Here is a 24,702-nt window from a genome sequence, read left to right as displayed (position 1 = left end):
CACCTTGACCAGTTTGCAAGGCAAAATGTCATTTAAGTTCTCATCTAACACATGAAGTTCAGAGTAGGCAACGGGCATGGTGAAAGAGCACATCTGTGAGGTGTGACTTCTATCAGGTGAGGAACCGTTTTTTTCTTTTCTTTCCCAAGGTGGCCATCAAATACCAATTTGTGTTGATTAAATAAAACATACGCCTTATACAAATAGACCAACATGCACAACAAAAGGTCAACATGGTACCATTTGAAGTCCGCAATACCTGCCAAACAATGTGACTCGACAGACATGCCATGTGGGGCTTGTTACAGCAATATGAGATGCCTTGGCTTTTTAGAGAGACAAAAACAGAACATAGTTATCCACAGACAGAACAGAAGTCTTATTGCATTATCTAAATGCCTTTAGCTTAAATCAAAACATTATGTACAAATTACAATATGTATCAAATAGTTTGGTAAGTGCAATGTAGAGCTTGGTTAAAGTTTCCACTTATGTGCAAACATCAGTGCACAAAGCAACTCAAACTTGACTTTAACATAACAGTGACTCAACAAGACACGCCACACCTAGTGTTCACCTAGTCGAGTGTCTCCCCCCCCTCTCTATTGCTGTGCATTGCGTGACATGTCATCAGCCGAGCCGCAGAGCAACACCCTCAGCCAGCCTGGAGTCACATACACCCGGGGGTGCACTCCTAGGATGCGGGGCTGGTGACAGTGGCAACTTGGCCTGAGTTGACTAGCAAAACCGTTGGTGCTTTATCATCCATCTCCATATGATCATATGGAAGAATGTAATGCGAATTTATTAGCAATACGGCTGAGAAGAAAATGTCTCAACTATGGCACACAAGGGGCAAGGTGTGTCTAGCACTGGGGGGTGTAAAGATGAAGAGTTTTGGCACTTTACATGAAGCCAGAACTGATGACCTTCAATCTGAAATTGTGAGCAAGACCTGGATTTAAAGATGACGTATTTGGTGGCAAGCAATAGAGCTGTCTTTAACTAAGAGCTAGTGTAAAACCTAATCATGGGGGGAAAACATCTTGCTCAAAGCCAAACGAGTGGCTCTTTACCGACAATGACAAAGCATACTTATATCTTGCATCAGCATTAATATGAAGGAAGAGGAACGTCAACTAGGATATAGTTTAAGGAACTAAAAAGGGAAGAACGTGTTTAAGCTATGAAAATATGAGGGTTAACATTTGTGGTTCTTCAACCACGGGCTTCCCTTTTATTATAATGTTTTTATTGCGTGGTTATGGGGCATTTAGATTGTATGTATTTAAATGTGCATAAAGCAAATAACCAACATTGAACACAATAATGTGGCAGAGGCCAAAACAGAGGTTGACCCAACTGTGTGAGGCAACACAGACAAACAGCTGAGTCCTGAATCCTAAATATAGCACCAGTTAGTATTGTGTACAGACCAAAGGGTGAAAAAGGACCAAGGTCAATTCCATCTATTGTGAAGAGTAACAAGTGCATGACCTGACCTTAGAAAGATGTAACGGAGGCTAGAACATGGAAATATTTTTAAATGGCTCAGAGGATGAGACTAGTGGCAAACTATCTCAGGAGTCATTCACCTCTACAGTGACCCTGGGACTCAAACTACACACAGTCACCCACACACTAGTGACCCAGTGCAGAAAAAACATTTACAGGCAATGCACTAGAGGATATATTCATATCTATATATTTCATTTAGACTATTTACATTAGAGAGAAAGGCAGCCCTTTTTAAGAAAATATAAAGATTCCAACGTTTCTCTTTTTTGTGAAGCACTGATTTGGATGCAGAACTCCTGCGTCATTGAGCCCAAGCATCAGTTCTACACGCAGACACGTAACAAAACAGTCCTATCTGACATGCATGTACCTCTCAAGCATACACACATACACGCTACATGGCCAACAACCACATCTTCTTACAAATACACAAGCAAACTGCAGTGTTCTACAAAAATAGGAACACACAGTTCTGGTTGCAGCAGGGAAATTAAAAAAAAGTTTAACATAATTAATGACATGTAGGAGGACAAAAGCAACGTCTACAAACAGGACAGAGAGTTCGGAAACATAAGTGACCAGATGTTTTTTCCCCCACAATCCTCATGACATGGCTGGCTTGTGGTCCAGAAGCATTTGCTTCCACATCCCCATGACAACTGCCATCCAACCTTCTTCCTCATCTCTGCAGCCATGACTGTGGTCCCCCCTCTACAGAGCCAGCTAGCCCAACACATCCATCCACCCAGTAAGCTCTCCTATGTTCGCATAGGTGTAGAGCCAAGATCATCTGCACCTGGAGGATGTATGTGGGGAACGAGGAGGAGAAGAAAAAAGAAGAGTCTTTGTGTCCATGTTCCTTTAACGGGTCCTAGCTGGCTGGGCCATGGGTCAAAGGGCAGTCAGACCAAAGTTACAACGACAATACATCATTCCACTTGAGTCCAACCAGCTGTCTGAGATGGGGTCATAGCGCTGGACAGTGTTCAGGTAGGATGACCCAGAGTGACCTCCTACCACGTAGAGGTAGTTGTCCACAATGGCAGAGCCCACACCTGAAAGAGAATTGTGTTATAGATGAATGAAGTGAAAAAAAAGGGATCATTTATTTTATGGATTTCACAACCACGGTACGTTAGCTTAGATTACATCGTTTCCTTTATTTTAACCCATGCATGCTTCTTATTACATGCATGCACTAAATCACTAAGGAAAATTCCTAGTAATGTGAAGCCTCTTCACTTACACGGCACTAAACACAATTCTGATTCTTACAAAAAAAATGGCTTATTCAGAGTCACATATTTTGAAACATAAAACAAACTCACCAGTACGGGGCTCATTCATTGGCCGGCAAGCTGTCCACTGGTTCTGATGTGGATCATACCTCTCAATGCTGGACAGGTGAGAAACTCCATTGTGTCCACCCACAACAAATATGAAGCCAAGCATGACCCCTACTCCGAAGTTGATCCTCTTATCTGCCATGGGGGCTACCATTTCCCAGGCATCCTTACTCGGGTCGTATCGCTCCACACTGTGAAAAGCAGACGCAGCCAAATTAACAAAAACAAAGACATTTCCTTACCTCACATTCCTAAATGTATCAAAGGGCAGATTTTAATTATCATATGTTTAGTAATACATTATCAGACAAAAAAAAACTTAGTTTAGATGGTTGGACCATTAGAAATCTCAGGTTGTTTTGTTTCAGTATGCAAGGACATGTAAGCCACAGGGATAAGAATAAAAAAAATCCCCAAAGACTCTCTGCCCAAACACATTCTCCTGAGGGATTTCAGAAGTCAAGGAAACCAGCATCGAGAGACACTGCACTCTAGTGATTCAGCACAACACAGCAGCACACAGACAGGCAGTCTCTCAATGAAACATCAGCAGCCACTCCTGTTAGGAGTCCTCTTCACTCATTATCAGACCCCTGGCCATTTTCTCAGCAACACTTGATATCCTTCGCTGGATTGCCAGTTCTAAAAAGTAACTAACAAGACCTTGAGAGAGAAAGCAATGTTAGGAGGTCTAAAAGGATTGAAAAGTCATCAAAGACTACTATAAAAAGGCTGTAATTGTGGAGTGCAACATCATTTGGTTGCTGATGCCGTGTAATATTTGTGTGTGTGTGTGTAGGGGGGGTCTTTCTGTCATGTCAACAGTTTCAATTATCATAATTCCTCACTGTTCTTACCTGTTCATATGTGCTGGGCCATAGCCTCCAATGGCGTAGACCATGCCATCCAGCACAGCTGTTGCAAAGCAGCTGCGGGACTTTGTCATCGGGGCCACAGGTTGCCACTCTTTCAATTTAGGGACATATTTTTCCACAGACTGGAGATAATACTGGCCATCATAGCCTCCCAGTGCGTACAGCTCTCCAGCCAGGACAACCACCCCAAGTGTGCTACGACACTCAGCCATACGCTCCACGGAGGACCATGTGTTGCTTTCGGGGTCCCAGCTCTCCACTGTGCTCTCATGTCTTCGATAGCTAATGCCCTGTCTCATGTGTGTGGCAATGCCTCCCACCACAAATACCTTGTGGTCCAGCACCGCCACTCCAAACTCATATCGGGGTACACTGAGAGGAGCCAGTCCTATCCATGAATCTGTCTGAGGGAAATACATTTCCATACTGGAAGACAAAGAGAGAAGGGTTTAATATTTTTTTAGGGTTAAATAAGCTTGAAAGTGCATATCATTGTTTTCCACAACACAGTATTACCTTTCTAATGTGGCAAACAGTCCAGCCTTGCCTCCTACTGCAAGAAGCACCTTTGGGGCACATCTTGGTCGTGCTGACAACACAGTCTGATAGGACAGCCGATGTTCTGGCATAAAATGATATTTGAGGGCCTCATTAAGTAGGTGCTTGCATGCGTGGTCATCCCGTATAAGGTGGTTGGCTTCATATAGGCGAGTGAGGAACTTGACGCTGAGAAGTGGAAGGCGAACACAGTGCAGCAGCTGAGCCAGATGCTGCTGTCTCTCAGTTACATCATATTTGATCCATGATTCCAGGGCATAAAATACAGTCTCCTCTGTGACCACCTTAAGGCAGTCATTGGACACAATTTCATCCAGCTCAGCCCTTGTCAGTTCAAAAAACTCCTCTGTCTGACAAACTTCCTCAAAGTTCTCGCAGATAAACTTTGTTGCAGCCAAGCACAGGTCATGACAGCCATATGTCTCTGCAAAGCGGGAAATGCCTATACAATTCCCAGCATCCAGCTGGCTCTCTAAGAAGGAGCAGCACTCCTGAAGTACTAGCTTAACCTGGAGTAAGTTGGCAGCGGGTAGGAGAGATTCCACCGTTTCCTGGGAGATATACACCGTGCCAGTATAGGCATATTCAACAATAGCCTGAAAGAAAAGGGTAAAAGTATAATAAAAATTAGTTAAAGCCATTAGTCAATGACGCTTGTGTCTGTTGGCTCTAAGCTTACCTGTAAGGCTGTCTCATCGATGCACTGGAATTCAACTTCAGAGGTTTCCTTTTCTGAAAGGTTACCTGTAAACATGGCCTTGAAGTAAGGACTGATGCTGGCCAGCACCACTTTGTGGGCATGGATCTTGGCATCACCCACACGCAGGACAATGTCACATAGTTCATGATCCTGCCGCAAGAGCTGGAGGCCTTGCAGCAGCTGCTCCGAGTGAGGCCGTGTCAGACTTGCAAACATATAGGACTGGTCCTGCTGGTCCATCTGAGAGCAGGAGTCCACAAAATAGTGCAGTGTTTAGATTTCATAAATAATCAATCAGTCAGTGATATTTTCTTAATATGAGACTAACAACCAGTGCAAATACTGGACGTTCAGGAAATATGTAGGTGTCCCCACAAATCCTTGCCTGAAAAGTGAACTAAACATGCTGTGTGCCATATTACGCAATGACAACACGCGTTATGGAAACATGCATGAGCAGTATGATGCATTCAGGCAGAGATGTTTTGAAGTCATACAGTAGCAACGCCTTCTCTTTACAGTCTACTGCGAAGCAAGAGCTTGATCTTCTTAATCCAATGCTAACGTCAACCAAACGTAATACCTACAAAGTCCTCCGTTTTATTTATAAACCAAAGAAACAGCTGATTTAAGATTAATGTTGCGTATTCAAGCGTCATGACAGCGAGCCAGAATAATGTGTCGTTTTGTTGACTGGGGCCTTGGCTTGATTTTTGAACGGAGGACATGGCCAGATCAAAATTCGCTAGCTGCTGCTTAGCCTTAAATAAGCAGACAGCTAATACGCTAGCCAGCACACTGTAAACCCACAAGCAGCTTCGCTTTTGCAGAAACAAATTTGTACACTCACAACATTAACGTCAACATCATGTTGTCAACAATTTTTGACACAGTAAATAAACACACAAGGTATATAAATATATATATCCCGTTTCATTGCAATGCAGTCAGAGCAGGTTAGCTGCTAAAAATAAACACGGTTCCCGTGGCTAGCTGCATCATTGATTGATATACAGTAACATGGCTGACAGATACAAAACGTGACGTTATAGCTAGCTTTTAGACAACATTTAATACTGCCAATTTAATGAAAACAAACCTGTAATTTTAGTCCGACTGATGTGCCGCTGTAATACCCGATTGTGCAGTAGCGGAGTTCAGCAGCGGCGACGAAAGGGAACCCCGGGCGGCTATCAAGAAAACAACCTACTGCCAAGCAACCTAGCCACAAAGCTACAGACGAGGGCTTTTAATACGGACCTATCAGGACAGAACGTACACTTCCGCAGCTTTCAAAATAAGACGATGATCCTCGGTTGTTTACAGGGAAAGAACATGCTAATAATGAATTTAACTTTACCAGTACGAGGAAACAAAAACAACATTACCATAAAGACTTTAACAACATGCATAGTAGTAATTATTGAATTATTGAAACTGAAGATAGATATAAACAAACAAGGCAAACAGTTTGATGGTCTGAAAGTTCGTGGTAATTCTTATGTTCATACTAAGCGTTAAAAATGATACGTTTATTTGTCAGAAATGTAATGTTGAAGGTAAATAAAGAGGTAATAATAATAATAATAATAATAATAATAATAATAATAATAATAATAATAATAATGTATACATTCTCGGTAAATTAGCTCTTCACCAGACATTTAAAATAATGTAAGGTAAATACTGCTGTCACGTGTTAAAGCAAGAAGCACAACATCTAAATAAAAACATTAGGAATGTATAAAAATAGAGCAATACAACCTTAAGTTTATAATAGCATTTTTATTTTACAAAAGAAACGAAATTCGTGCACTTAAAATGTTTCAACCCCTTAAAACATTTACATTTTCCCTACATATTTCATTTCCATGTGTAATAATGCACAGCCTGAACACTGACAGTATATCGTGTAGTTTAGTTTCAGGTTTTATTTGAATGTCTGCACTGTGTTTCATTCACTTTTCATTCCATCGACGTCCTCTGTCACGATGATGCCGCCTGGAGGAGCCTGGAACTCGCGTCACCATGGAAGCGCTCTGTTTTGCGACATGTATTCGCCATTTTGCTGCCTCGGTGTGTGTGTGTGTGTGAGTATGTGTGTGTGTTGAGCTCCTCCTGAGGTGAATACCTCTGTAGCTTCCAAACATTCAACACTCCAGACGCCAGCTAAATCAACAACTTGGGAAATGTCTGTACTTAGAGAAACATAGCTGCCGCAGCATGACATGGAAATTTGGACGACGTAATTTTATTTACGTCCACGTTACCGGAGAAGCCCAGCGAAAATGCAAGGTCTGTTTTCATGCTGTTTCTCTAACTTTGCTAACCCAGTCAGCCAGCACCTACTACGGGAAAAATAGCGAAGTTAGCTTAGCATCGTCTAGCAATGGTACAGTTAGCCTAAATTCCATGTAGCTGCCCGCTAACTAATTATGCTGCTTAATGGTAACGTGTAGTCAAGGATTGATTGTAAGCCCATTGAAGGTATTACTTAGTAGAAAAAACTGGCTAACGCTCTATTCGAGACAACCATACCACAGTGAATGCTATCTCTCCCCCTTTCGCTCGTAACTAGCGTTGCTGTGAGCCACAAGTGGTTGTGTTTGTCCCTCTTAATCTACCTTATCACGGTGATCGATCACGGTGTTAAGAAGCAATGAGACACTTAAACCGTATACTCGTCTGTTGCTTTTTTCCTGTACATTATTAACAGACACTTCAGACTGTTAAATGTTTATATTTTATATCCACAGTCTGACGTGTTTCCATTACCAAACGCTCAGGATGACAGTACGAAGTAAAGAGGAGGAACATCATCGTCCCCTCAGGATTGTCTTTGCTTCCCTAGATTCTCAAGTGTGACCACATCAATAAGACCATCAATAATGATACCAGGATTGATCACCCAGGAGTTGCACGAGAAACTTCTGGACCTAAAAAATTACCAAAATCGCACAAATGGGGTAGAAGAGCTCAAACACTTCCTCACAGATGTGGACATTAAGTCAGTCCCATCTGCTAGTATTGAGGAGTTTATCAATTTTCTTCCCCGACTTCTGGATGACAGTAATTTTAAGGTGTTGTGTGGTACCTTACAAGTTTTAAACTTGCTCATTGAGAAGCTTGACACAGGTGTAGACAGATATTTTAAACATATAGTCTTGGTTGTCCTCAAGGCCCTTGGAGACACTTGCACTGTCACCAGGAATGAATACCTGAATGTGTTTCGAGAGCTGATGAAGACTGTTGCACCGCAACAAGTATTAGACCTTATAATCGGCAATTTGAAACACAAAAACTCTAGGGTTCGGGAAGATGTCCTTAATGTCATCATGGCAGCTATGCTCACTCATCCCAGGAAAGATTTCAACATCCCCAAGCTCTGTTTTGAGGTTGCACCATACCTGGCAGATAGCAAAAGGAAGGTCCGCCACGCTGCCCTTGAGCTGTTTGCTGTTTTTGACCATTGCCTCGACACAGGGAAGAAGCAGCCTCTAATGAAAGCTGTGGATATGGTTGAGCTCAGTGAGGATGCAGAGGGCCTGATGGCAGCTGTACAGGCAAGACGAGCAAGGCACGTCCTTCCTAAAGTGACCTCGGAGGGTGTAGTGGAGTATGGCTTGGCCGTTCCCAAACCAGGACTGCGGAGCTCTCAACAGTATGGATCTGGAGCAGATCTGGACTGGGTGATGAATGGAGGGCGGATAAGCAGTGCCAGGAGTAACGGAACCGAACCCGACAGTGACCGTTTGTATGGCTATGGCAGCTCAGGTTCCCTCACTGATGACCTTCCACTTCAAAGGAGGATTGTCAGTGCAGGTAAAGCTAAGCTACCCTGGGAGATGTCAACCTTCTCATCCAAGGAGAATGACCAGCAGCAGTGCAGTACACCAAATGGAAAGTGCTCTGAACAGGTGGGGCCCATCATTACTGCTGACTTACTGTAACCTTTAATGACCATTAGGGCGTCTAGATTGCTTTCAGTTTTTTAGCACTGTGTGATTCCCTGTCTAAATAGACAACTTAGATGAATGTATTAGTATATTATAAATCATGTAAATTATAGGTGAGTTTTTTTCTCTTTTAGCCATCATTAAAGCAACTATTGATTTAGGAGGGGATTTTTTTTCTAAGGAGTTTTCAATCACTTAATCCAGGCTGCCAGATAGTCATGTTGATTTGTCCCCAATCAGTCAACAAGTGCTGTAATTACAAGGAACATTTGTATAACAACAGTTATGCAGTTATATATACATTTAAGCCCTTTTTCCCATTTTATAGTCGAATCAATGCTGATAACGGTATTGGAAATCTGCCAGAAATCCCATATGTGGCGTTAACAACATTTATTTATTAATATAATAATCAAATATATAATTAAAATCCAATAATCAAATATATAATTAAATGCTGATCAATCAGGTAATGAATTCACTGCTACCTCTCATTGTCTTGGCAATGTCTCTCTTGTCAGAATTGTTGAACAAGATGAATCACACCCAAAAGTGTTAAGTGTTACTTTTTTGCATAGACACTTAAGGAGAGAACCTAAATATAGTTGTACTATATCTCATGGTGCAATATGAGGGAGGGTGTTGACTTGCACATCTGCTTGTGCATATGGCTCTCATCAGTGCATCCTTACATTCCTGCTTAATAATCATTTTTTTAGAAAGTAATTGTATCTGTACTTCAACACTAGAATTAAATATTTGGCTTTATAAACTGCTGGATGAAGAGAGAGGAATAGATACATAGAGTTTAAGAACTCTCAAGGATTACTGACACGGGAAGAAATATAGTAGATGATTCATATTCCTGCACAGTGACCCTGTCATTGCAGTAACGAGGATCCGCTATTTTAAGATCAAGTCTTGACAGTCAACCAATCAACACAATACATGTAGAAGAAGTACCGTGCATGCTCATATTAAAAGAATAAACTCCCGATCTTTAATCATGGACTCCACAGCAAGATAGGAAAACATTACAACAGCGAAGTCTCCTCCAGCAGATATTGGAAAGAATTCATCTCAGCCGAGAATCCACGATACGTTTAGTCATTGTGCTGCTTACGACCAAACTAAGCGCTGGAAGAAAGTGATGCAGGTTGATTTGCACAGACATACTGTACATTTAAATGTGGAATTGTCTGGTTTGTAATGTTTTTTTCTGCTGCTGTGCTACAGTATGAGTGAAAACATGCACTAGTCTGTGACATATTCCAGTTACAGGTTAATTTGCACAGACACATTTTTTAACTTGAAATAATCACTGATGTAACTTTTTTCTGAACTTATTTGTCCTGTTTAATTTTAATGTTGATATGCACTCCTCTGTGACCTTAAGATAAGAACATTTGAAGGACAAAGTTACTTTAAATGTTTGCTTCATTATTATTTTGAAGCAGTTTGAAATATTTATTGATAACAGATGCACACTGCACACACATGGCTGGTTGGTGACTCATCACTACTTACCAGCTTAACCTGTTAGAATGAAGTAGTTAACTTGACTGATGATTTGTCGGTATCATTTTAGAACAATGTGGCGATTTAGAGTCAAAAACATGTAAGTGCAATTGTCATCAATTAATCGTCAAAATAATCGCTAAATGCCACAATTAATCGTGATTTTATTTTTTTTTTGCCAATATCGCCCAACCCTAATGTTAAGGATTAGCCACTGACAGATTTATTCCAATAATATTTATTTATTTATTTATTATATTTATTGGCTTATTTTTAATTGACCATAGTTTGTTCTGGGGACAATTATCCAGCTAAGAGGCCCCATTTGGACAAACCTTTTGTTTACAGCAGTGTCTGTTTCCCAGCAACCCCATTACCACATAGCACACATACGGAAGGGGGCGTGAAACATAATTGGTAATACCACTGGGTTATGCTTGAAAAACATGGCTTATTTACAGCTTCACTTTTGATTGCAATCACACTAAGTGCTCTGTAATGGGTGTTCATCAGATTGTTAGTGGAGGGAGTGTCTTCAACCACACTCACAGCTCAAACACTGAGATGCATGCACTAATCAAAAAAAAAAAATGATTTCTATGCATTGGGCCTTAATGGTAAAACACTGTACCATCGAGTATGTATACAGCAGCAGAAGATGCACCCAAAGGGCCATGTCTCTCGTTTGAGCTGAATATCTGTCTCATTGTTCAGGCTAGTGGATGGAATTACACTGAAGCCCTTGTTATGTTTAAGGATTGATTTACATTAGTTGTTTGAACTTCATCCTTCATTGTTGGTGCTAAAACAAAATGTATTTTCTTCCCATTCATAGGTGGCAAGTGAGGATTTCCTTTCTCTGTCCAGGAAACCGGAAACCTACATACCCAGTTTCAGTAAGTGCCAAGTCTCCGCTCTCCCAACATTGCACTCACATTGATTCCATATGAGGTGACAGTTGCAGCTGACTGGTTGTCATAGTCAAGTTCAGCTTCACTTAATTTAGAGCAGCTTTAAATTGGATTAGCATGCTGAGTCAAAGGAGTCACCGTTCCACATGTCACCGAAAGCCCTGTGATGAGCATGATTACAAGCTGCTTGGCACACAAGTGTTACACCTGCCTTGCAAAAGACTGGACAAAGATAATCACAGCAATGTGTCTTTACATCTTAGTGGGTACTGTTGCTCTTGTTCACGTTCAGAGACTGTGTAAGTTCTCCATGAAACAGCTGTTACCCTGTTCATTTAACACTTTTCACCATGAAACCTGAAGGGAGAACTGTTAAGTATGCAGTGTTACTGCTGCTGAATCTGTAATAGAGTGTGATGTATTTATAGCAGGTTGTCAGTGCTGTCAAGTTAAAGATGGCCTGCCAGCTGCTTACCTTCTGACTACCCTTGTGGTTGGACACAGGCAGTAAACAGAACAGAACACAATGGTGCAATGTAATGAGCTAGAATTTTTATCAGTAGTTTCTAATAGGAAATGCATTTTTGCCTTTTATTACATTTGAATTTTATCACCTTGATAAAATTCAACTGTTGGCTGTTGATTCTGGCTGCTTACAGAGGGATTAGACTCCAATGCTGCTGTGCTACTACATCTTATGTAATCTAGACACATGCTTCTGGTAATCCTCAAATGAAGATTACAAGTGTTGGAGGTGTGCCTAGAATATTTCAGTACAGTGTCCTTTTATACCTTACAAAGTCAAGTGTGTGCTTTAAAAAATGTCCCTCATTTGTGTAACATTGCAGTGTAAATGTTCCATTCTTATAGCAGCAGCTGTGTTTGACCTGCTCTATATACCCGTCTGTGCTCTGCTCACAAGCTAGACTGGATTTGAGACTCTGCTGTAAAAGTTTGTCAGCAGTATTAACTTCAAATTTACGCATGAGCATAAAGACTGTTTAGGAGCAAAGGCCTGGAGCAAGCTAACACATTAAAACCATGCATTAAAGAGATAAGTTTACACAGAGGTTGTAATAATCACCTCAAATCTTTCTCAATCTAGGCTCTGCAGAGCCACAGAAGCCCCAGTCCTCAAGAAGGCGAGAGTCTCCTGCACATCTCAGAAGAAGTGGAAGCCTCAACTTAGACCCTGATATCTTTAAAACCACTAACTTCTCAAGCCCAGATGGTGGTAAGAAGTCACTATTTTCAATATTTTATTAATATATTGTATGATCATGAACCACACTTAAAGCTTTATTTAGCGTTTAACAAGCCATGATCCATATCCACACCCTGTTGACTTATTTACACCCAGTTTTTTATGAGTCTGATGTGTGAATGCAATATTTCACAGTGGCACCCAAAGGACGTATGCTCTCAAGGAACCCCAGTGTTGAGCGAACATTTTCCCTTCCCTCAAATCCTACCACATCCGGTTCCTTCCTTCTTCCCTCCTACCCGCTGGCTACGCTCCCAGTGGGCACACTTACACCAAACCTGTCCCGCCATCATGCAGATTCAGCTCTCTCCATGTCTAACACCTGGCCCAACAAAAGAGAGAACAGTCCTCTACAGCGGGAACCAAGCCCATGGAGAGACACAGCAGGCACAGCAAAGGGTAATTTAGTAAAAAAAAAAGTTGGTCCTCATGTTGAAATATTAAAATGTGATGACCTCTATTTTGAATTTCTTTCTTAACCTAGGAGATGTCTCTAGCAGACGCTCTCCCAGACCTCTTTGTGCCTCCCTTGAAAGTTCTTCCACTTCATCATTCCGACGGGCTCTGAGCAACACTAGGGCAACCCTTATTATCTCACCAGTAGTCCATCCTGGAGAGCAGGACTATTCCAATACCCCGGGAAGTCCTCAGAATCAACCGCTTGAAAAGAACCTTGACCTGGACTCTAATAGCATCAATGCAACCCAAGAACTTCTAGAGTATGATCCTCTGGATATGCAGGAGGTCAGAAAAACTGCCTGTTTTTGACAAAATACAGACTTAGGGCCGTATCTGGGAGTCGAGGGTGTTGCTGTACTCGTGTCATGCTAATTTGCATCCTGCTACAGATGCTGAACTCCCTGCGGTCGTTACGCAATAGCGCTGCCAAGAAGAGGGCCAAAGCAAGCCTTAGCAGTCCAGACTCAGCTGTGCGGGTGGACCTTGGTGTGGCCTCACCTTCACACACCTCTCCGGTGCTTACCAGCTCAGCCAGCGAGAGTGGACTTTCCAGTCTAAGCTCAGTCGCCAACTCCAGCTTCAATGGCACAAGGACCAGGTAAAAGTAGTGACACTTAAGAATTATTAACAAATTTTATTTATCAATTTGTGATAAATTGCAGCAGTGGCTCAGTGGTATAGCAGGGTTGTCCAATAACCGGAAGGTTGGTGGTTCGATCCCAACTCCTCTCTAAGTCATTGTTGTTTGTCCTTGGGCAAGATCTTGGGACGTCAGGCTGCTCAGATGCCTCTTCTTTACCTGAGCAAGTGTCACAGACCTGTTTACTGGACTGAGTTGTGGTACCATGGTGTTGTGTACCCATCAGGTGTTGTATGATAATGTGTTGAACACTGCTAGGGTGTTTGCCAGTATAATTTCTCATCTGTCACATCTGTCAGCAGTCCAGGAAACTCTGCCTCCACTGAAATGAAGCCTCGCATTGCAAGAGTGCCTTCTGCGAAACTGAGGTCTTTTGTGTCCATGGAGTTCAGCAGCCTTCAAGGTACAAAATGAAATGGAAATGGTTTTGCTCTCTCTGTTGCACTGTCCCATCTCTTCTTTACATTGTTTGGTGTTTTTTCCCTCACAAGTTTTGTCTCAGAAAAATGAACTGTCACCTGAGGTGGGTGTTGTTGGGCAGAGAGTCACTTACTCCAATGGAATACTCAAAACTGAGGAAGAGACAATGGAACCTTCCCCTACGCTGGTCAGACCAGCTGTCCATGAATCAGTCAGACCTCTTAAGCCTGCAAAAGGTCAGCCACCACTGTCAAACTGAACATTGCTTTTTTCCTGGATATACTGTGTCATATTGCCAAATAAATCACTATTCCTCTCTTTGTCATTAGGATCCCAGAGTCACAGCAGCAGTAGGAATTCACCTGGGACAGACATGCCTGAAGGGGTGATTGGAAGAGGTCAGTCTCTTTACATCTGCAACAGCTATAGGTCATCATTTGATTACTAGAATTAGACTTAAAGACAATATATATTGAGACAATACTTTTTAGTCATTTTAGAGTTAAACTTTAAGACACACAGCACTGTAGCATTCTGGTCATCATTCTAGTAAGTGAGCACAAACACATTTTTGACATCATGACCACAGCTAAACTGTTAAAAAATTAAGTAGACCTTAATTAATGATTTATGTAGCAGTTCAGCCAGTGGTGTCTGCTTCTCCATTAAAGTTGTCTACAAATATCCCTCTCGTGCTTCTTAGGCATGTTTGGCACTGCGGTGTCCTCCAGCCATACAGGAGTCGCCTTGTCACTTGAGCAGGGTGATTTTGCAGCTAATCCCCCCACTGATTCTTCATCAGGCATCTACAGCTATGCTCTGTATAGCAGTCACCTCGACAGCGATGACAGCCCGCGGCGAGATGAGGTTAAGGTTCGTCACACTTTGTTTTATGGGGAATCAAACAGTCACTAAAGTCTGACCTAGTGTGCTTTTAACCGATTACTTTAGGAAAGGGCGAAGAATTCAAGGTTCAGCCGGGATAAGACACAGCTGCAACATCTGGATCACTTAGATGAACAGTTAAATCAAGGAGACCAGTCAGACAAGATTCACCACCGTGTCAGACAAATGTTGTCAAGTTCACCCACAGTGGAGAGCAGAAAATTACTCATCAAAGGCAAGAGAAAGTTTCAGAATCTTTTATCAGATGTTTTACTTTCATTTGAATTCAATAATGAAATGAGCCATTTTTGCTGATCATAACATTTTGTTGAGATACTTAACTTCTTTGCCCTAGATCTGCATCTGAATGGCAGCACACTCCCATCCACCAAAACAGGCTTTGTCTCTGATGAGTCCCCCACAAGTCCTGTCAGTCCACCAGGACCCCAAAGCCCAATGAAATCCTCCACTCCACCTCACCACCCGAGCCCACCCACTGTGCCTCCCAACGCAAAAACTACATCCCGTGTTAGGAGGGCGCCCAGCCTGAGTAGAACCCGGCCCTCACTGTCTCACAGTTCAGGTGAGTGGGCCTAAAAAACGAAGACGTCGTAGACTTCACTATGTGCTGCACAAACCAAACTTAATTATTTGTATTCAGACAGGAAATGTCACAGTAAATCTTGTCATAATGTTCTGTTATCTCAGTTTTTCCTGACACCTGGCTTTTGATTTAGCAACATTGAGCTGAATTATAAATGTAGTGCTTAAACAGGCCTTTGTTTATAGACAATGTTGGAGCATTAATTAGACAGCGAGAGCCATCAGAGCATGGGTGAATGAGATGTTTGCTTCACTTAATGTGCCACAATGCTTTGTTTTGACAATCTACTGTTAATGCACCACTGCCCACACGCTCGCACACACACTCACACACACACACACTACTTGTCTGATAGAGATGTAACATGAGACTGAATCTGTGTGTTGTGTGACGGGCTGTTTAGATGAGCTGTCCCCTGCTACTGTGGGCCACAAAAAAAACCTCTCAGAGCCTCCAGAGCTGCGTCCCTTTTCAAAACCTGACCTTGCGCTGACACAGAGTTTCAACCTGTTGAACTCCGATGACTGGTAATCATCACACTAATAGAATAGTATACTATATATCATGTTTAGCAGTAACCGATACTGTTGAGTGTACCAGTGTAATGGCTGCAGTTTGTGCATTTTTCTTAATCCAGGGAGAAGAAGATCGAGGGCCTGATGTTCCTGCGTTCTTTGGCTCACTACCACTCAGACACACTTCACAGCAGGCTTCATGATGTTTGCCTGTCTCTAATTCAAGAGGTAATATAACCCGTTATATAACACTGCTCTTCTCATTTTGCAAATAGATTCCAGTTGTCCATGTCTGACATTTATGCATAACTATCTTTGTATCCTGCTGTTGGTAACTGAAAGCAGTTGTTTCCCTTTTAACTAACAATGTCTGTCTTACTTAGGTGAAGAACCTGCGGTCAGGTGTGTCCAGGGTTGCCGTGTGTACACTGGGAGACCTCTACACACACCTGCAGAGGGCAATGGACCAGGAGCTGGAAGGAACAGTTAAAGCTTTACTTCATAAGGCCGGGGAGAGTAACACCTTCATTAGGCAGGATGTGGATGCAGCACTGGATTGCATGGTGCAGCACTGCAATCCCACTCGTAGCATCAACGCTTTACTAGTTGGAGGACTTGGGTGAGAATACACAAAGAATCAATTATTTCACCAAATTTAGAATTTTATATTGTAGCAGGCACCAAATAAAATCTTTGATTGTGTCTTCTCTGCTAAAGGCACCTTAATGCAGTGGTGAGGAAATGCACCGCTCAGCATCTGGCTAATCTGGTTGACAAGGTTGGCCCTGCACGTCTTCTGTCTGGGGGTAAAGATCTGACTGACAGAATTTTACCTGCTGTCACCAAACTTGCACAAGACTCCTCACAGGAAGCCAGGTATGTAAAAACATGTTGTGCAGCTGTCCAAGTCTTTCTATTTTTCCCCATCACAGGACGGTTCAGCTGGATTTATCAAATGAGACAAAACTTACTATTACACTGATTCACCCCACAGGTACTTTGGGCGCCGAATGCTGCTGTCATTGTCATTCCACCCTGACTTTGACAAGATCCTGGAGAAATATATCCCCACCAAGGACCTTCAGACCGTCAGGGACACTGTCTTCACTCTCAGGACAAAGGTACATTCTTTACTTACAGACTGGCATTTTGTAGAATCCTCCCATGTAACGTGGAGATTGTTGGGTTCTTTAGGGTCTTGGTGAGATGCCCCAAGACACGCAGTCAGCCAGGGGCAGACGCTCCCTCCCAGGCAGTGGTACAGTCAGGGCCTCGTCTCTCAACAGAGAGACACTCAACCAGACCAACAGGTGGGTGTTTGTATCAAGCAGTGCAGCAAAGGTGCAGGTCTTGAATATACAGCCGTCATGCAGTGCTTTTGCCCTGACTAACTGCATTATATATACATCAAGTAAGTTAATCACAATAAATCACTTGTGTCATCTACAGGGAGTCCAATAGCCATTACAGTTGTAGATCTCAGACACAGAGTGTTGCAGACAAAACTGAATACATCAGGCAGATCTCAGGTCTGCTGGGCTCAAAGGATTTCAGAGAGAGGATCAAGGGCATCAACCAGCTAGTGGCTGACTGCCAGCACAACCCCAATGTGGTCATCAACAGTATATTCCCGGTTTGTACTTTGTCATGGTTTCCAATTATTATCTTACAGGTTTAAAAATGAAAAGACACCCTGAGCGTTTGCTCTCTCTCTCTCTCTCTCTCTCTTACAGGTGTTTGATGCCCTTAAAGCCCGGCTTCAGGAATCCAACAGCAAGGTCAACCTCTGTGCCCTGGAGTCTCTACAGAAAATCATCCACTTATTGAAGGATAACTTGTCCCAAGTGGTCAACATCCTGGTCCCAGCAATTGTGGACAATCACCTTAACTCTAAGAACAATGCCATCTACTCTGCTGCTATTGGAGTTATTAATGCACTTGTTTCAAATCTTGGTAATCATTTTAACTAACAGAGTTGACAGTTTTATGATCTTGATTTAGTTAATAATTTTTAATTGTCTGTCTTTTTATTACAGACAACACAATTCTTCTTCAGCCTTTCTGCACCAAGGCTCAGTTTTTAAACGGAAAAGCAAAGGTGGATCTCATCGAAAAAGTTGCAGGTCTGTCTGGTTGTGACCGTTCTTAACACTGCTGCTTATGTCCTCAGCTTCTGGATGTATCAAAATACATCTTGTTTCTTGCTTATTTTCTGTTTCCAGACCTTGTGACAGAACTCTACCCTCGCAAACCCCAGGTGGTGGAGCAGAAAGTTTTGCCCTTGCTGTGGCACATCCTGGGCACCTCTTCCCACAGCGGCACCATTTATGGCAGGGACGGCAGTATAAGGGGTGCTACCGCCAACCTGTGCCAAGCCCTTTATGTCCAGATGGGGCCTAGCCTGAGCGAGTGTGCTGCCTCCCAGCCTGCCAATGTCCATAAAGGTTTAAATGAGGTCCTGAGATCCTTATCCTGAAGCGGCGGAGAACAACATAAACACTGACCTTACTTGAAGACAGAGATGTTCTACATTTCTTACAGTGCCTGCACTTTTATATCATTAAAATCCTTAAAAATTAGGAGCTCTTACTGTATTCTTACCTCAGTAAGATTTCCTCTGCTACAGAAGCATGGACAGTTGTTGACATACTGACATCAGGTCTTACTCATATCCAACCTGCTCTCTTTGCACTTTGAAATAAATCATTGTCAGACTCCTTATCATCCCATCCATCCAATACAATGATTGTCACTGCATTTCCTCTCCTTCATATCTATACATGTACTGTAGACAAATCAGAGACATTATTGCAGAATGTAAAGTTAAAATGCACAAAAAGAAAACGAAGAAGACAGGGACCCGAAAAGGTGTATATTTTTTGCCGTTTCATCAGATGTGATGTGATATTTTTAAAATGTCTTATGTAGGTGATTTGAACATTTGTGAACTGAGATTAACAAGAATAGTACGAAATGCTTTTGTACAGCTCAAATGTGTATTTGCACAGTATTAGCTTAATCTGTATGTATGCTGTATGATGGTACAGTTATAATTTATCTGTCGTGTAATGATTCAAACGTCACATTAATCATGTGCTGAGTTGGTGATGTGTCTCTCTTTTGCATGACCAAAATGAACTGGCAGGTTTATATTTTTGTTAAGGAGATTTTGTGTATTTGTACATGGAAGCCTAGATCAAGGATGGTGTCGAACTAAAGCTCCTGGACAGGGACGGTGGGGAGGGGAAAAAAGAGAAGTGAAGGCCTGAGGCCTGATTCTGTCTCTGTATAGTGCCAGTCTTCAAGTAGCCTTTTAACTCATCTATTGTTAAATTATATGGAACTTGTTTGTGAACAAGAGGAAAAAGAGATATAAATAAACGGTTTTATTTCTGTAAATTTAACTCTGTTGTGTTTCATTCCAAGATTTGAAAACTGGTAGAAGGAAATTCTGTTAAAGAAACCCGGAGCATATATATTTAAGTTGGTTTACCTTTATTAAGGTACAGTTGCTATACACAGCTGTTTGTTTTTGTTCATGAATTCATGACAAATTGTTTGTAAAGGTCTTATCTATATGTAAGATGACAGAAAACTCAAGCAGCTTTGATAATATAACCAGACTGAGTATATTGTTTCACATGTTCCAGGCCCTAAAAAAAGAGGTAGGCTTAGCAAGCAGTTAAAGAGGCTGAAACTTGCACCAATGCTCTGAAAATGTTTCACTCTGAACATTAATATAATCATAATCTGTTTGTCAGGGAGTATCAATGTGATGCCGGACCGGAATTAAAATAAAACCATAATTACAATATTAGTCTGTAAACCGTTTATGAAAAGTAGCTGCCATTTTGAAATACAGAGATTTATGCCAGCTGTACACATGCTCTCCGACAGTGTAACAAGACACAGGTGAACGGACACGTTTCCTGCGTCACCTACACGTCACAGTGGGTGTTTTCAGCCTTTCAGTAGCAGAGCGGACTAGCTTGTGCTTAAAGAGAGATGCTGCTGCTACTGCTGCTGCTGGAATAGGCAATAGGCAGTAGCTGATCTGCACATGATCAAAGCATTATATAAGCAATCAACATACATAGAGTCACACCATCCCTCTAAAGTGTACAGGCAGGAGCGAGGAACACACCGCTTTTATTAAATCCAGTCTGTTTCCTGATAACAAACTTTTAGTAAAGATATAAAAGTGAGGGGGAATAAAAGCAAAACTCCCCCTTTAAAAATTCTGAGCTTACCACAGTGCTGTTGCCAAAGGGACAAATATGTCTGCTACTGAAACATGGTGCACATTTCCTGCCTTTGCTTACAGACACATCTGACTCAGACTAAACTTTCATGAAATGTGCTTCTTGCCATATAAATACAGAATAAATGACCGCACTCACCTGGATTCAGTTATCTGTCACTAAATTATTTAACCACCTGTAAGTGTAAGCCGAGAAAAAAATGCTTTAAAAAAACTAACCACAAAACATTTCTCTCCCATCCCTGTTTAGTCTTTTGTTTGTGCTATGAATGAAGGGTTTATGATTCTGGTGGAGTGTTCATTTAATGCTCTGCTGCTTTGAGTCACTGCATTGTTCCCTCAGCTTCACTGACCAAATGGAAAAAATGGCTCCTCCTCCTGTGGATCTATCTGTTCTGTTACTAAGGCAGCTGGATCAATGCCATGGCAACCGGGACTTGTTAGATGTTGGGAGAAGAGTAGCGTGCGTCTGTGTGTGTGTGTGGTTGCCGTCCCATGCACACCTCACTTTGTCAGGGGCCAGATGTCTTGGGCAGGTCCTGGTTTTCAGCCAAATGGAGCTTTTGTCTGAACGCAGACACATTAAGGATTCACTCGGGGGCACTTTGAAATGAAAACAGATCATTTTAAATCCTGCTCCAGGAGCGAAGTGTTACTCCCATCAATAAACAGGCATTCATGTAGGAAAGGATACATTGAAGTGCTGAGCTCCTCCAGCTGCAAAAACAAATAGATGAGAGGTGTCAAAAATAGAACATGATGTGGCAGCACAAGGCACTAATCTCTAAATCAGATTACATAACAGCAATATGTGTGTCATGTCAATATTTAACCCCCATTGTCTGACTGCAGTGTTTACCAAAGCCAATGGTCAGCTGCTTGAAGGAAAGGCACTTCACAGTCCATCTGACATGAGCACGTTTTCTAGCAGCAGTGTCAGTATTGAGCTGAGGGCTTATTCTCACCTCCCTCACACATACTGTAGCACTGCAACCTCCCTGCAGTGAGCATACCAGCCCCGGGCGTGGGTAACTAGGAGCCACAACACAGCGCTCTAACAATAGAAACTCTTTCAAGGCATTCTTAGACTGAACATCACAGTTTGTGCAGGATGACATTTAAACAGCTGAGCAGTTGAACATGTATTACACTTTGTGAAGGGTATAATGAGAAACTCTTTTATCTGAGTCTCACTGTGCCTCTGTGAGCTGCTACCCCACCTTGGCAAGCTGTCAGGTTGATTGATAATTTAATGGTATATGGTGGAATTGTGATCTTGTACATCTACACTCCCCTCATACACACCTGCAGCCACTGCATCTACAGATCCCGTCTTTGCAGCATTTGTCATCATGGGCCATAAATGTCAAAAGTGTGAGTTTCATCTTCATCGTCTTTGTAAAGAGGAAGAGGTCTGATGGTGCCAAATCCTTTTATGACTGCACAGACACAATCCTAATCTCCCACTACCCTAGGCTTATAACTTATCTCTCCTCCCTGTTTCTATGTTTATTCAACAACTCAGGTGTCAAATACACTGAAAACTGTCCTCTTCATTAAGCTGCTGCCGCCGCTGTGCTTCATACTTACATTGCAGAGCAGGTGTTCCAGGTTGTGGTCGGAGGCACACTTTCTCTGGTCCTCTGAAAGCTCCTCCACATGGCTGTCGAGGCTGAAGTGAAGTCGCGCCAGCTTCTCCTGCATCTCACGCACATGTTCCAGCTGCTCAAAGGAGCAAACCTTACCTAGAAAAATCAGATTAGAACACACTGATGAGACAAATGGGAACAAAGTCAGAAGTATTTCCATGACAGCAGGTGTGTAAAAATAGCACCAGAGCTATTTGATTTCAGTCTGATTCATGTAACAAAGCCACTTTTCACCTGCCTTTATTTTCAGACTGTAACAAGATATTCCCTCTGTGGCCTGTTGCATCAAGGTTGTCTTACCAAATGCCTGTAGTTTGCCTGAGTGGAAGTCATTGAGGAGGTTGAGGAGACCTCCCTCCATCTCTCTCACATCTGAGACATCAGTAAGGAAGGAGTGCTGCAGGGGGGAAGACTGGACTACTTTACTAGGCCCTGCTGGCTGGGGGGCCTTGGGCTTCTCCTTGTGGGGTCTGACAGACAGAAAAAACAAAAGTAAGCTAACTGATTTAAAATGCTATTTAGAACAGGTAGTTGTGGGTTGGAAAAGACAGTAGCTGTTTTTATGTTCCCGTTTTTGAAATACAAACCTGGTGATCTTTGGTGGAGCGACGACACCCATGAACACCTCTTTGGGCTGTCCTGGTGCTCCTATGGATCTTTTATACTTGCTTCTGTTCTTAGGGGAGGGGGGCTGCGGCAGGCCGAGAGAGAAGGTGGCACTTTTGCTGGCAGGCAGGACGGAGAGCTTGCGGGGGTTGATGGGGGGAGGTGGGGGCTGTGGGAGAGACACCTTCGGGCTTCGCTTCTTGCGTTTGTCCTCCATTGTTGTTATTATCGATCTGTTTTTCTTCTGTTAAGTGAACCTTCCTGGGGGGCACGGCCTTACCGGTGTGTGCAGGACGTCCTGTAACAACAAAGACTGGAAGTTAAAAACCAGCAGCCTTGCCCTCCCCCTTTGGGAAAGACTATGTGGTCGATCGTGCCAAAATTAGTACTGCAGCCCCAGATTCTGCCCACTGCACAGATTCTTTCAGTAGTCTGCTCACAGCAGAATCTCTGTGAGAGAAAATCTAAATAAAATGTGTCCTCATACATTTTGATAAAAGGGTGCTGCGAGGTGGAGTATACCCAGCAGTCCAGATGTAATGGATGCAATTTCCTGGTTTCATCTCCCTGGTGTAAGAGGGAAACAGTAGCCTTGAAGGATATTTTTAGAATAAGCTCAACATGAAAAGAGCTTAGAGAACATGTGTGAAGATGCAACACTGATATGAGCCCTATTTGTTACCCAAATCATTGACATATCATGGCAAATAATCAGGAAACAGGATACACACACACACAGCACACTGCATTCTTATTCTTACCCAATGAAAACAGTTACAATAAAATGTGGTTATTTCTCATATTTTGAGCTTCACACAGGTGCAGGAGTAGAGCTGCTGTATTGAAACTGCAGTGGTGTGATTCCTTATGACTCCTGCAAAGAGTTCAGGGTCATAAAACTATCAACTGTACAAAGGATGAGGCTTGTTGCTGCGTGTTTTCCAGAGACTACATTAATGCCATTATGACCTGTATGATGTTGCATCCCATCACAACAGATGGAATCACTGTTATGATGACAGCAGTTATCTCCTGAGCACTGCGCCAGCCTCTTTTTCAAAAGTACAATCCAAAGATGGCCACGACAATAATACACAATGGCAACTTTATACGCTGAAATCCTTCTGTTCTAAAATCATATATGCACTGTTTAAAATCATGAATGAAGTAAAGTCTATGGATAGCAGTCTGTAGTACGTTATTGTTGATTTCAGGCTGACGTGTAAACAGATTTATCTTCTGCGGATGACACAAATAAGACTTACCGAATCAATTACGCACCAGAGAGCAAACCGGCTGACCACAGCGTCGCATTTCTCCTCCTGCCTAAAATGTAAAACGTTCAAAGACACCTTTCATGAATTAACCCTTTAAAAAATCACTGCGATGTTAAATGATCCCTGCAGCGGATGAGTAAATTACCGATGAAAATATAAAGCGCGGCATCGATGCGCTCTGCTTGTGCGGAGCTGCCGTCTTTATCCCTCTTAAAGGGCCAGTCCACCCCGAAATGTGCCCGGAGGAGGAGGAGGAGGAGAGGAGGCAGCAGCTCTGCAGGTTACTGTCTCTTTAGAGCACTGAACAGGATGTTGCTAAAGGCTTCTGTCAGCAAGACGATAAACATCCTATGTCACAGGGTTTAATGTTACAGTTATGGGGGGGGGGGGGCTGAAAATACCACAAACCGGCCACATGGTGACGCTAGTGTTTTCCATCTCCCTCCACAACCCCCATAGCAGTCACTGACGTCTTCACATGTCTTAATCAGGTGCACTTTTTTGAGAAATGAGAATGTTAACCTGAAGATCTGCTATATTTTCAGAGTTGTGCAGTTTATGGTTGCATTAGTCCCCATACAGTCAGTACGGATGTCACATTTCCACTGTAAATAATCAATACACATACACCTACAACCTTTGCTGCAACTACTGTAAACAACTGAGATGGCATGTTCTAAGATAACAACTTCAGTTCCTAATACACAGCATGTGATCATTGATTTTCTAAAGACAAACAA

At 42.4% G+C, this 24,702-nt stretch overlaps 3 protein-coding genes across 5 annotated transcripts; 1 reads left to right on the top strand and 2 right to left on the bottom strand.

Annotated features, from left to right (window-relative positions):
• Window positions 1–1,230: 1,230 nt before the first annotated feature.
• Window positions 1,231–6,268, bottom strand: klhl28 (kelch like family member 28). Its single transcript, XM_028395094.1, has 6 exons — window positions 6,097–6,268; window positions 4,977–5,237; window positions 4,256–4,893; window positions 3,722–4,165; window positions 2,847–3,055; window positions 1,231–2,573 (listed from the first exon to the last, which is right to left on the bottom strand). Exons 2-6 carry the CDS (start codon window positions 5,235–5,237, stop codon window positions 2,410–2,412), a joined length of 1,716 nt encoding a protein of 571 aa, XP_028250895.1. The 5' UTR covers window positions 6,097–6,268; the 3' UTR covers window positions 1,231–2,409.
• A 748-nt stretch (window positions 6,269–7,016) lies between these two features.
• On the top strand, window positions 7,017–19,573 carry togaram1 (TOG array regulator of axonemal microtubules 1). Of its 2 annotated transcripts, none has more exons than XM_028396422.1 (23): window positions 7,017–7,292; window positions 7,754–8,914; window positions 11,307–11,367; window positions 12,488–12,616; window positions 12,782–13,045; window positions 13,131–13,390; window positions 13,495–13,703; window positions 14,048–14,148; window positions 14,237–14,401; window positions 14,495–14,563; window positions 14,869–15,038; window positions 15,117–15,285; window positions 15,406–15,633; window positions 16,058–16,181; window positions 16,292–16,397; window positions 16,553–16,788; window positions 16,887–17,045; window positions 17,164–17,290; window positions 17,364–17,479; window positions 17,619–17,802; window positions 17,903–18,122; window positions 18,206–18,292; window positions 18,392–19,573. In XM_028396422.1, exons 2-23 carry the CDS (start codon window positions 7,886–7,888, stop codon window positions 18,643–18,645), a joined length of 4,467 nt encoding a protein of 1,488 aa, XP_028252223.1. In that variant the 5' UTR covers window positions 7,017–7,292; window positions 7,754–7,885; the 3' UTR covers window positions 18,646–19,573. The 2 variants fall into 2 exon arrangements, with proteins under 2 accessions (XP_028252223.1, XP_028252222.1); XM_028396421.1 differs by having other exon boundaries at window positions 14,045–14,148.
• Window positions 19,574–19,779: 206 nt separating this feature from the next.
• On the bottom strand, window positions 19,780–24,278 carry ccdc28b (coiled-coil domain containing 28B). 2 transcript variants are annotated; one of them, XM_028396427.1, is made up of 7 exons: window positions 24,108–24,278; window positions 23,951–24,011; window positions 22,667–22,983; window positions 22,380–22,549; window positions 22,021–22,175; window positions 21,125–21,147; window positions 19,780–20,997 (listed from the first exon to the last, which is right to left on the bottom strand). In XM_028396427.1, exons 3-7 carry the CDS (start codon window positions 22,900–22,902, stop codon window positions 20,943–20,945), a joined length of 639 nt encoding a protein of 212 aa, XP_028252228.1. In that variant the 5' UTR covers window positions 22,903–22,983; window positions 23,951–24,011; window positions 24,108–24,278; the 3' UTR covers window positions 19,780–20,942. The 2 variants fall into 2 exon arrangements, with proteins under 2 accessions (XP_028252228.1, XP_028252229.1); XM_028396428.1 differs by having other exon boundaries at window positions 23,967–24,011.
• Between the last annotated feature and the right edge of the window lie 424 nt (window positions 24,279–24,702).

This window comes from Parambassis ranga, chromosome 22 (genome assembly GCF_900634625.1).
Source record: "Parambassis ranga chromosome 22, fParRan2.1, whole genome shotgun sequence".
In the NCBI taxonomy this organism is placed as follows: domain Eukaryota; kingdom Metazoa; phylum Chordata; class Actinopteri; family Ambassidae; genus Parambassis; species Parambassis ranga.
The sequence above is the reverse complement of the archived record's forward strand: the minus strand, read 5'-3'. Positions and strand labels throughout refer to the sequence as shown.

Excerpts from the sequence above, each read along its gene's own strand:
- klhl28 (XM_028395094.1), bottom strand. The coding sequence starts at position 5,237 with ATGGACCAGCAGGACCAGTCCTATATGTTTGCAAGTCTGACACGGCCT. Across the intron at positions 4,894-4,976 it reads TCGATGAGACAGCCTTACAG|GCTATTGTTGAATATGCCTA; the intron begins GTAAGCTTAGAG and ends CTTTTCTTTCAG. Across the intron at positions 4,166-4,255 it reads CTGTTTGCCACATTAGAAAG|TATGGAAATGTATTTCCCTC; the intron begins GTAATACTGTGT and ends TTTGTCTTCCAG.
- togaram1 (XM_028396421.1), top strand. The coding sequence starts at position 7,886 with ATGATACCAGGATTGATCACCCAGGAGTTGCACGAGAAACTTCTGGAC. Across the intron at positions 18,123-18,205 it reads TGCACTTGTTTCAAATCTTG|ACAACACAATTCTTCTTCAG; the intron begins GTAATCATTTTA and ends TTTTTATTACAG. Across the intron at positions 18,293-18,391 it reads TCTCATCGAAAAAGTTGCAG|ACCTTGTGACAGAACTCTAC; the intron begins GTCTGTCTGGTT and ends TTCTGTTTCCAG.
- ccdc28b (XM_028396427.1), bottom strand. The coding sequence starts at position 22,902 with ATGGAGGACAAACGCAAGAAGCGAAGCCCGAAGGTGTCTCTCCCACAG. Across the intron at positions 22,550-22,666 it reads GCTCCACCAAAGATCACCAG|ACCCCACAAGGAGAAGCCCA; the intron begins GTTTGTATTTCA and ends TCTGTCTGTCAG. Across the intron at positions 20,998-21,124 it reads GAGGAGCTCAGCACTTCAAT|ACAAAAGCTCCATTTGGCTG; the intron begins GTATCCTTTCCT and ends GTCTGCGTTCAG.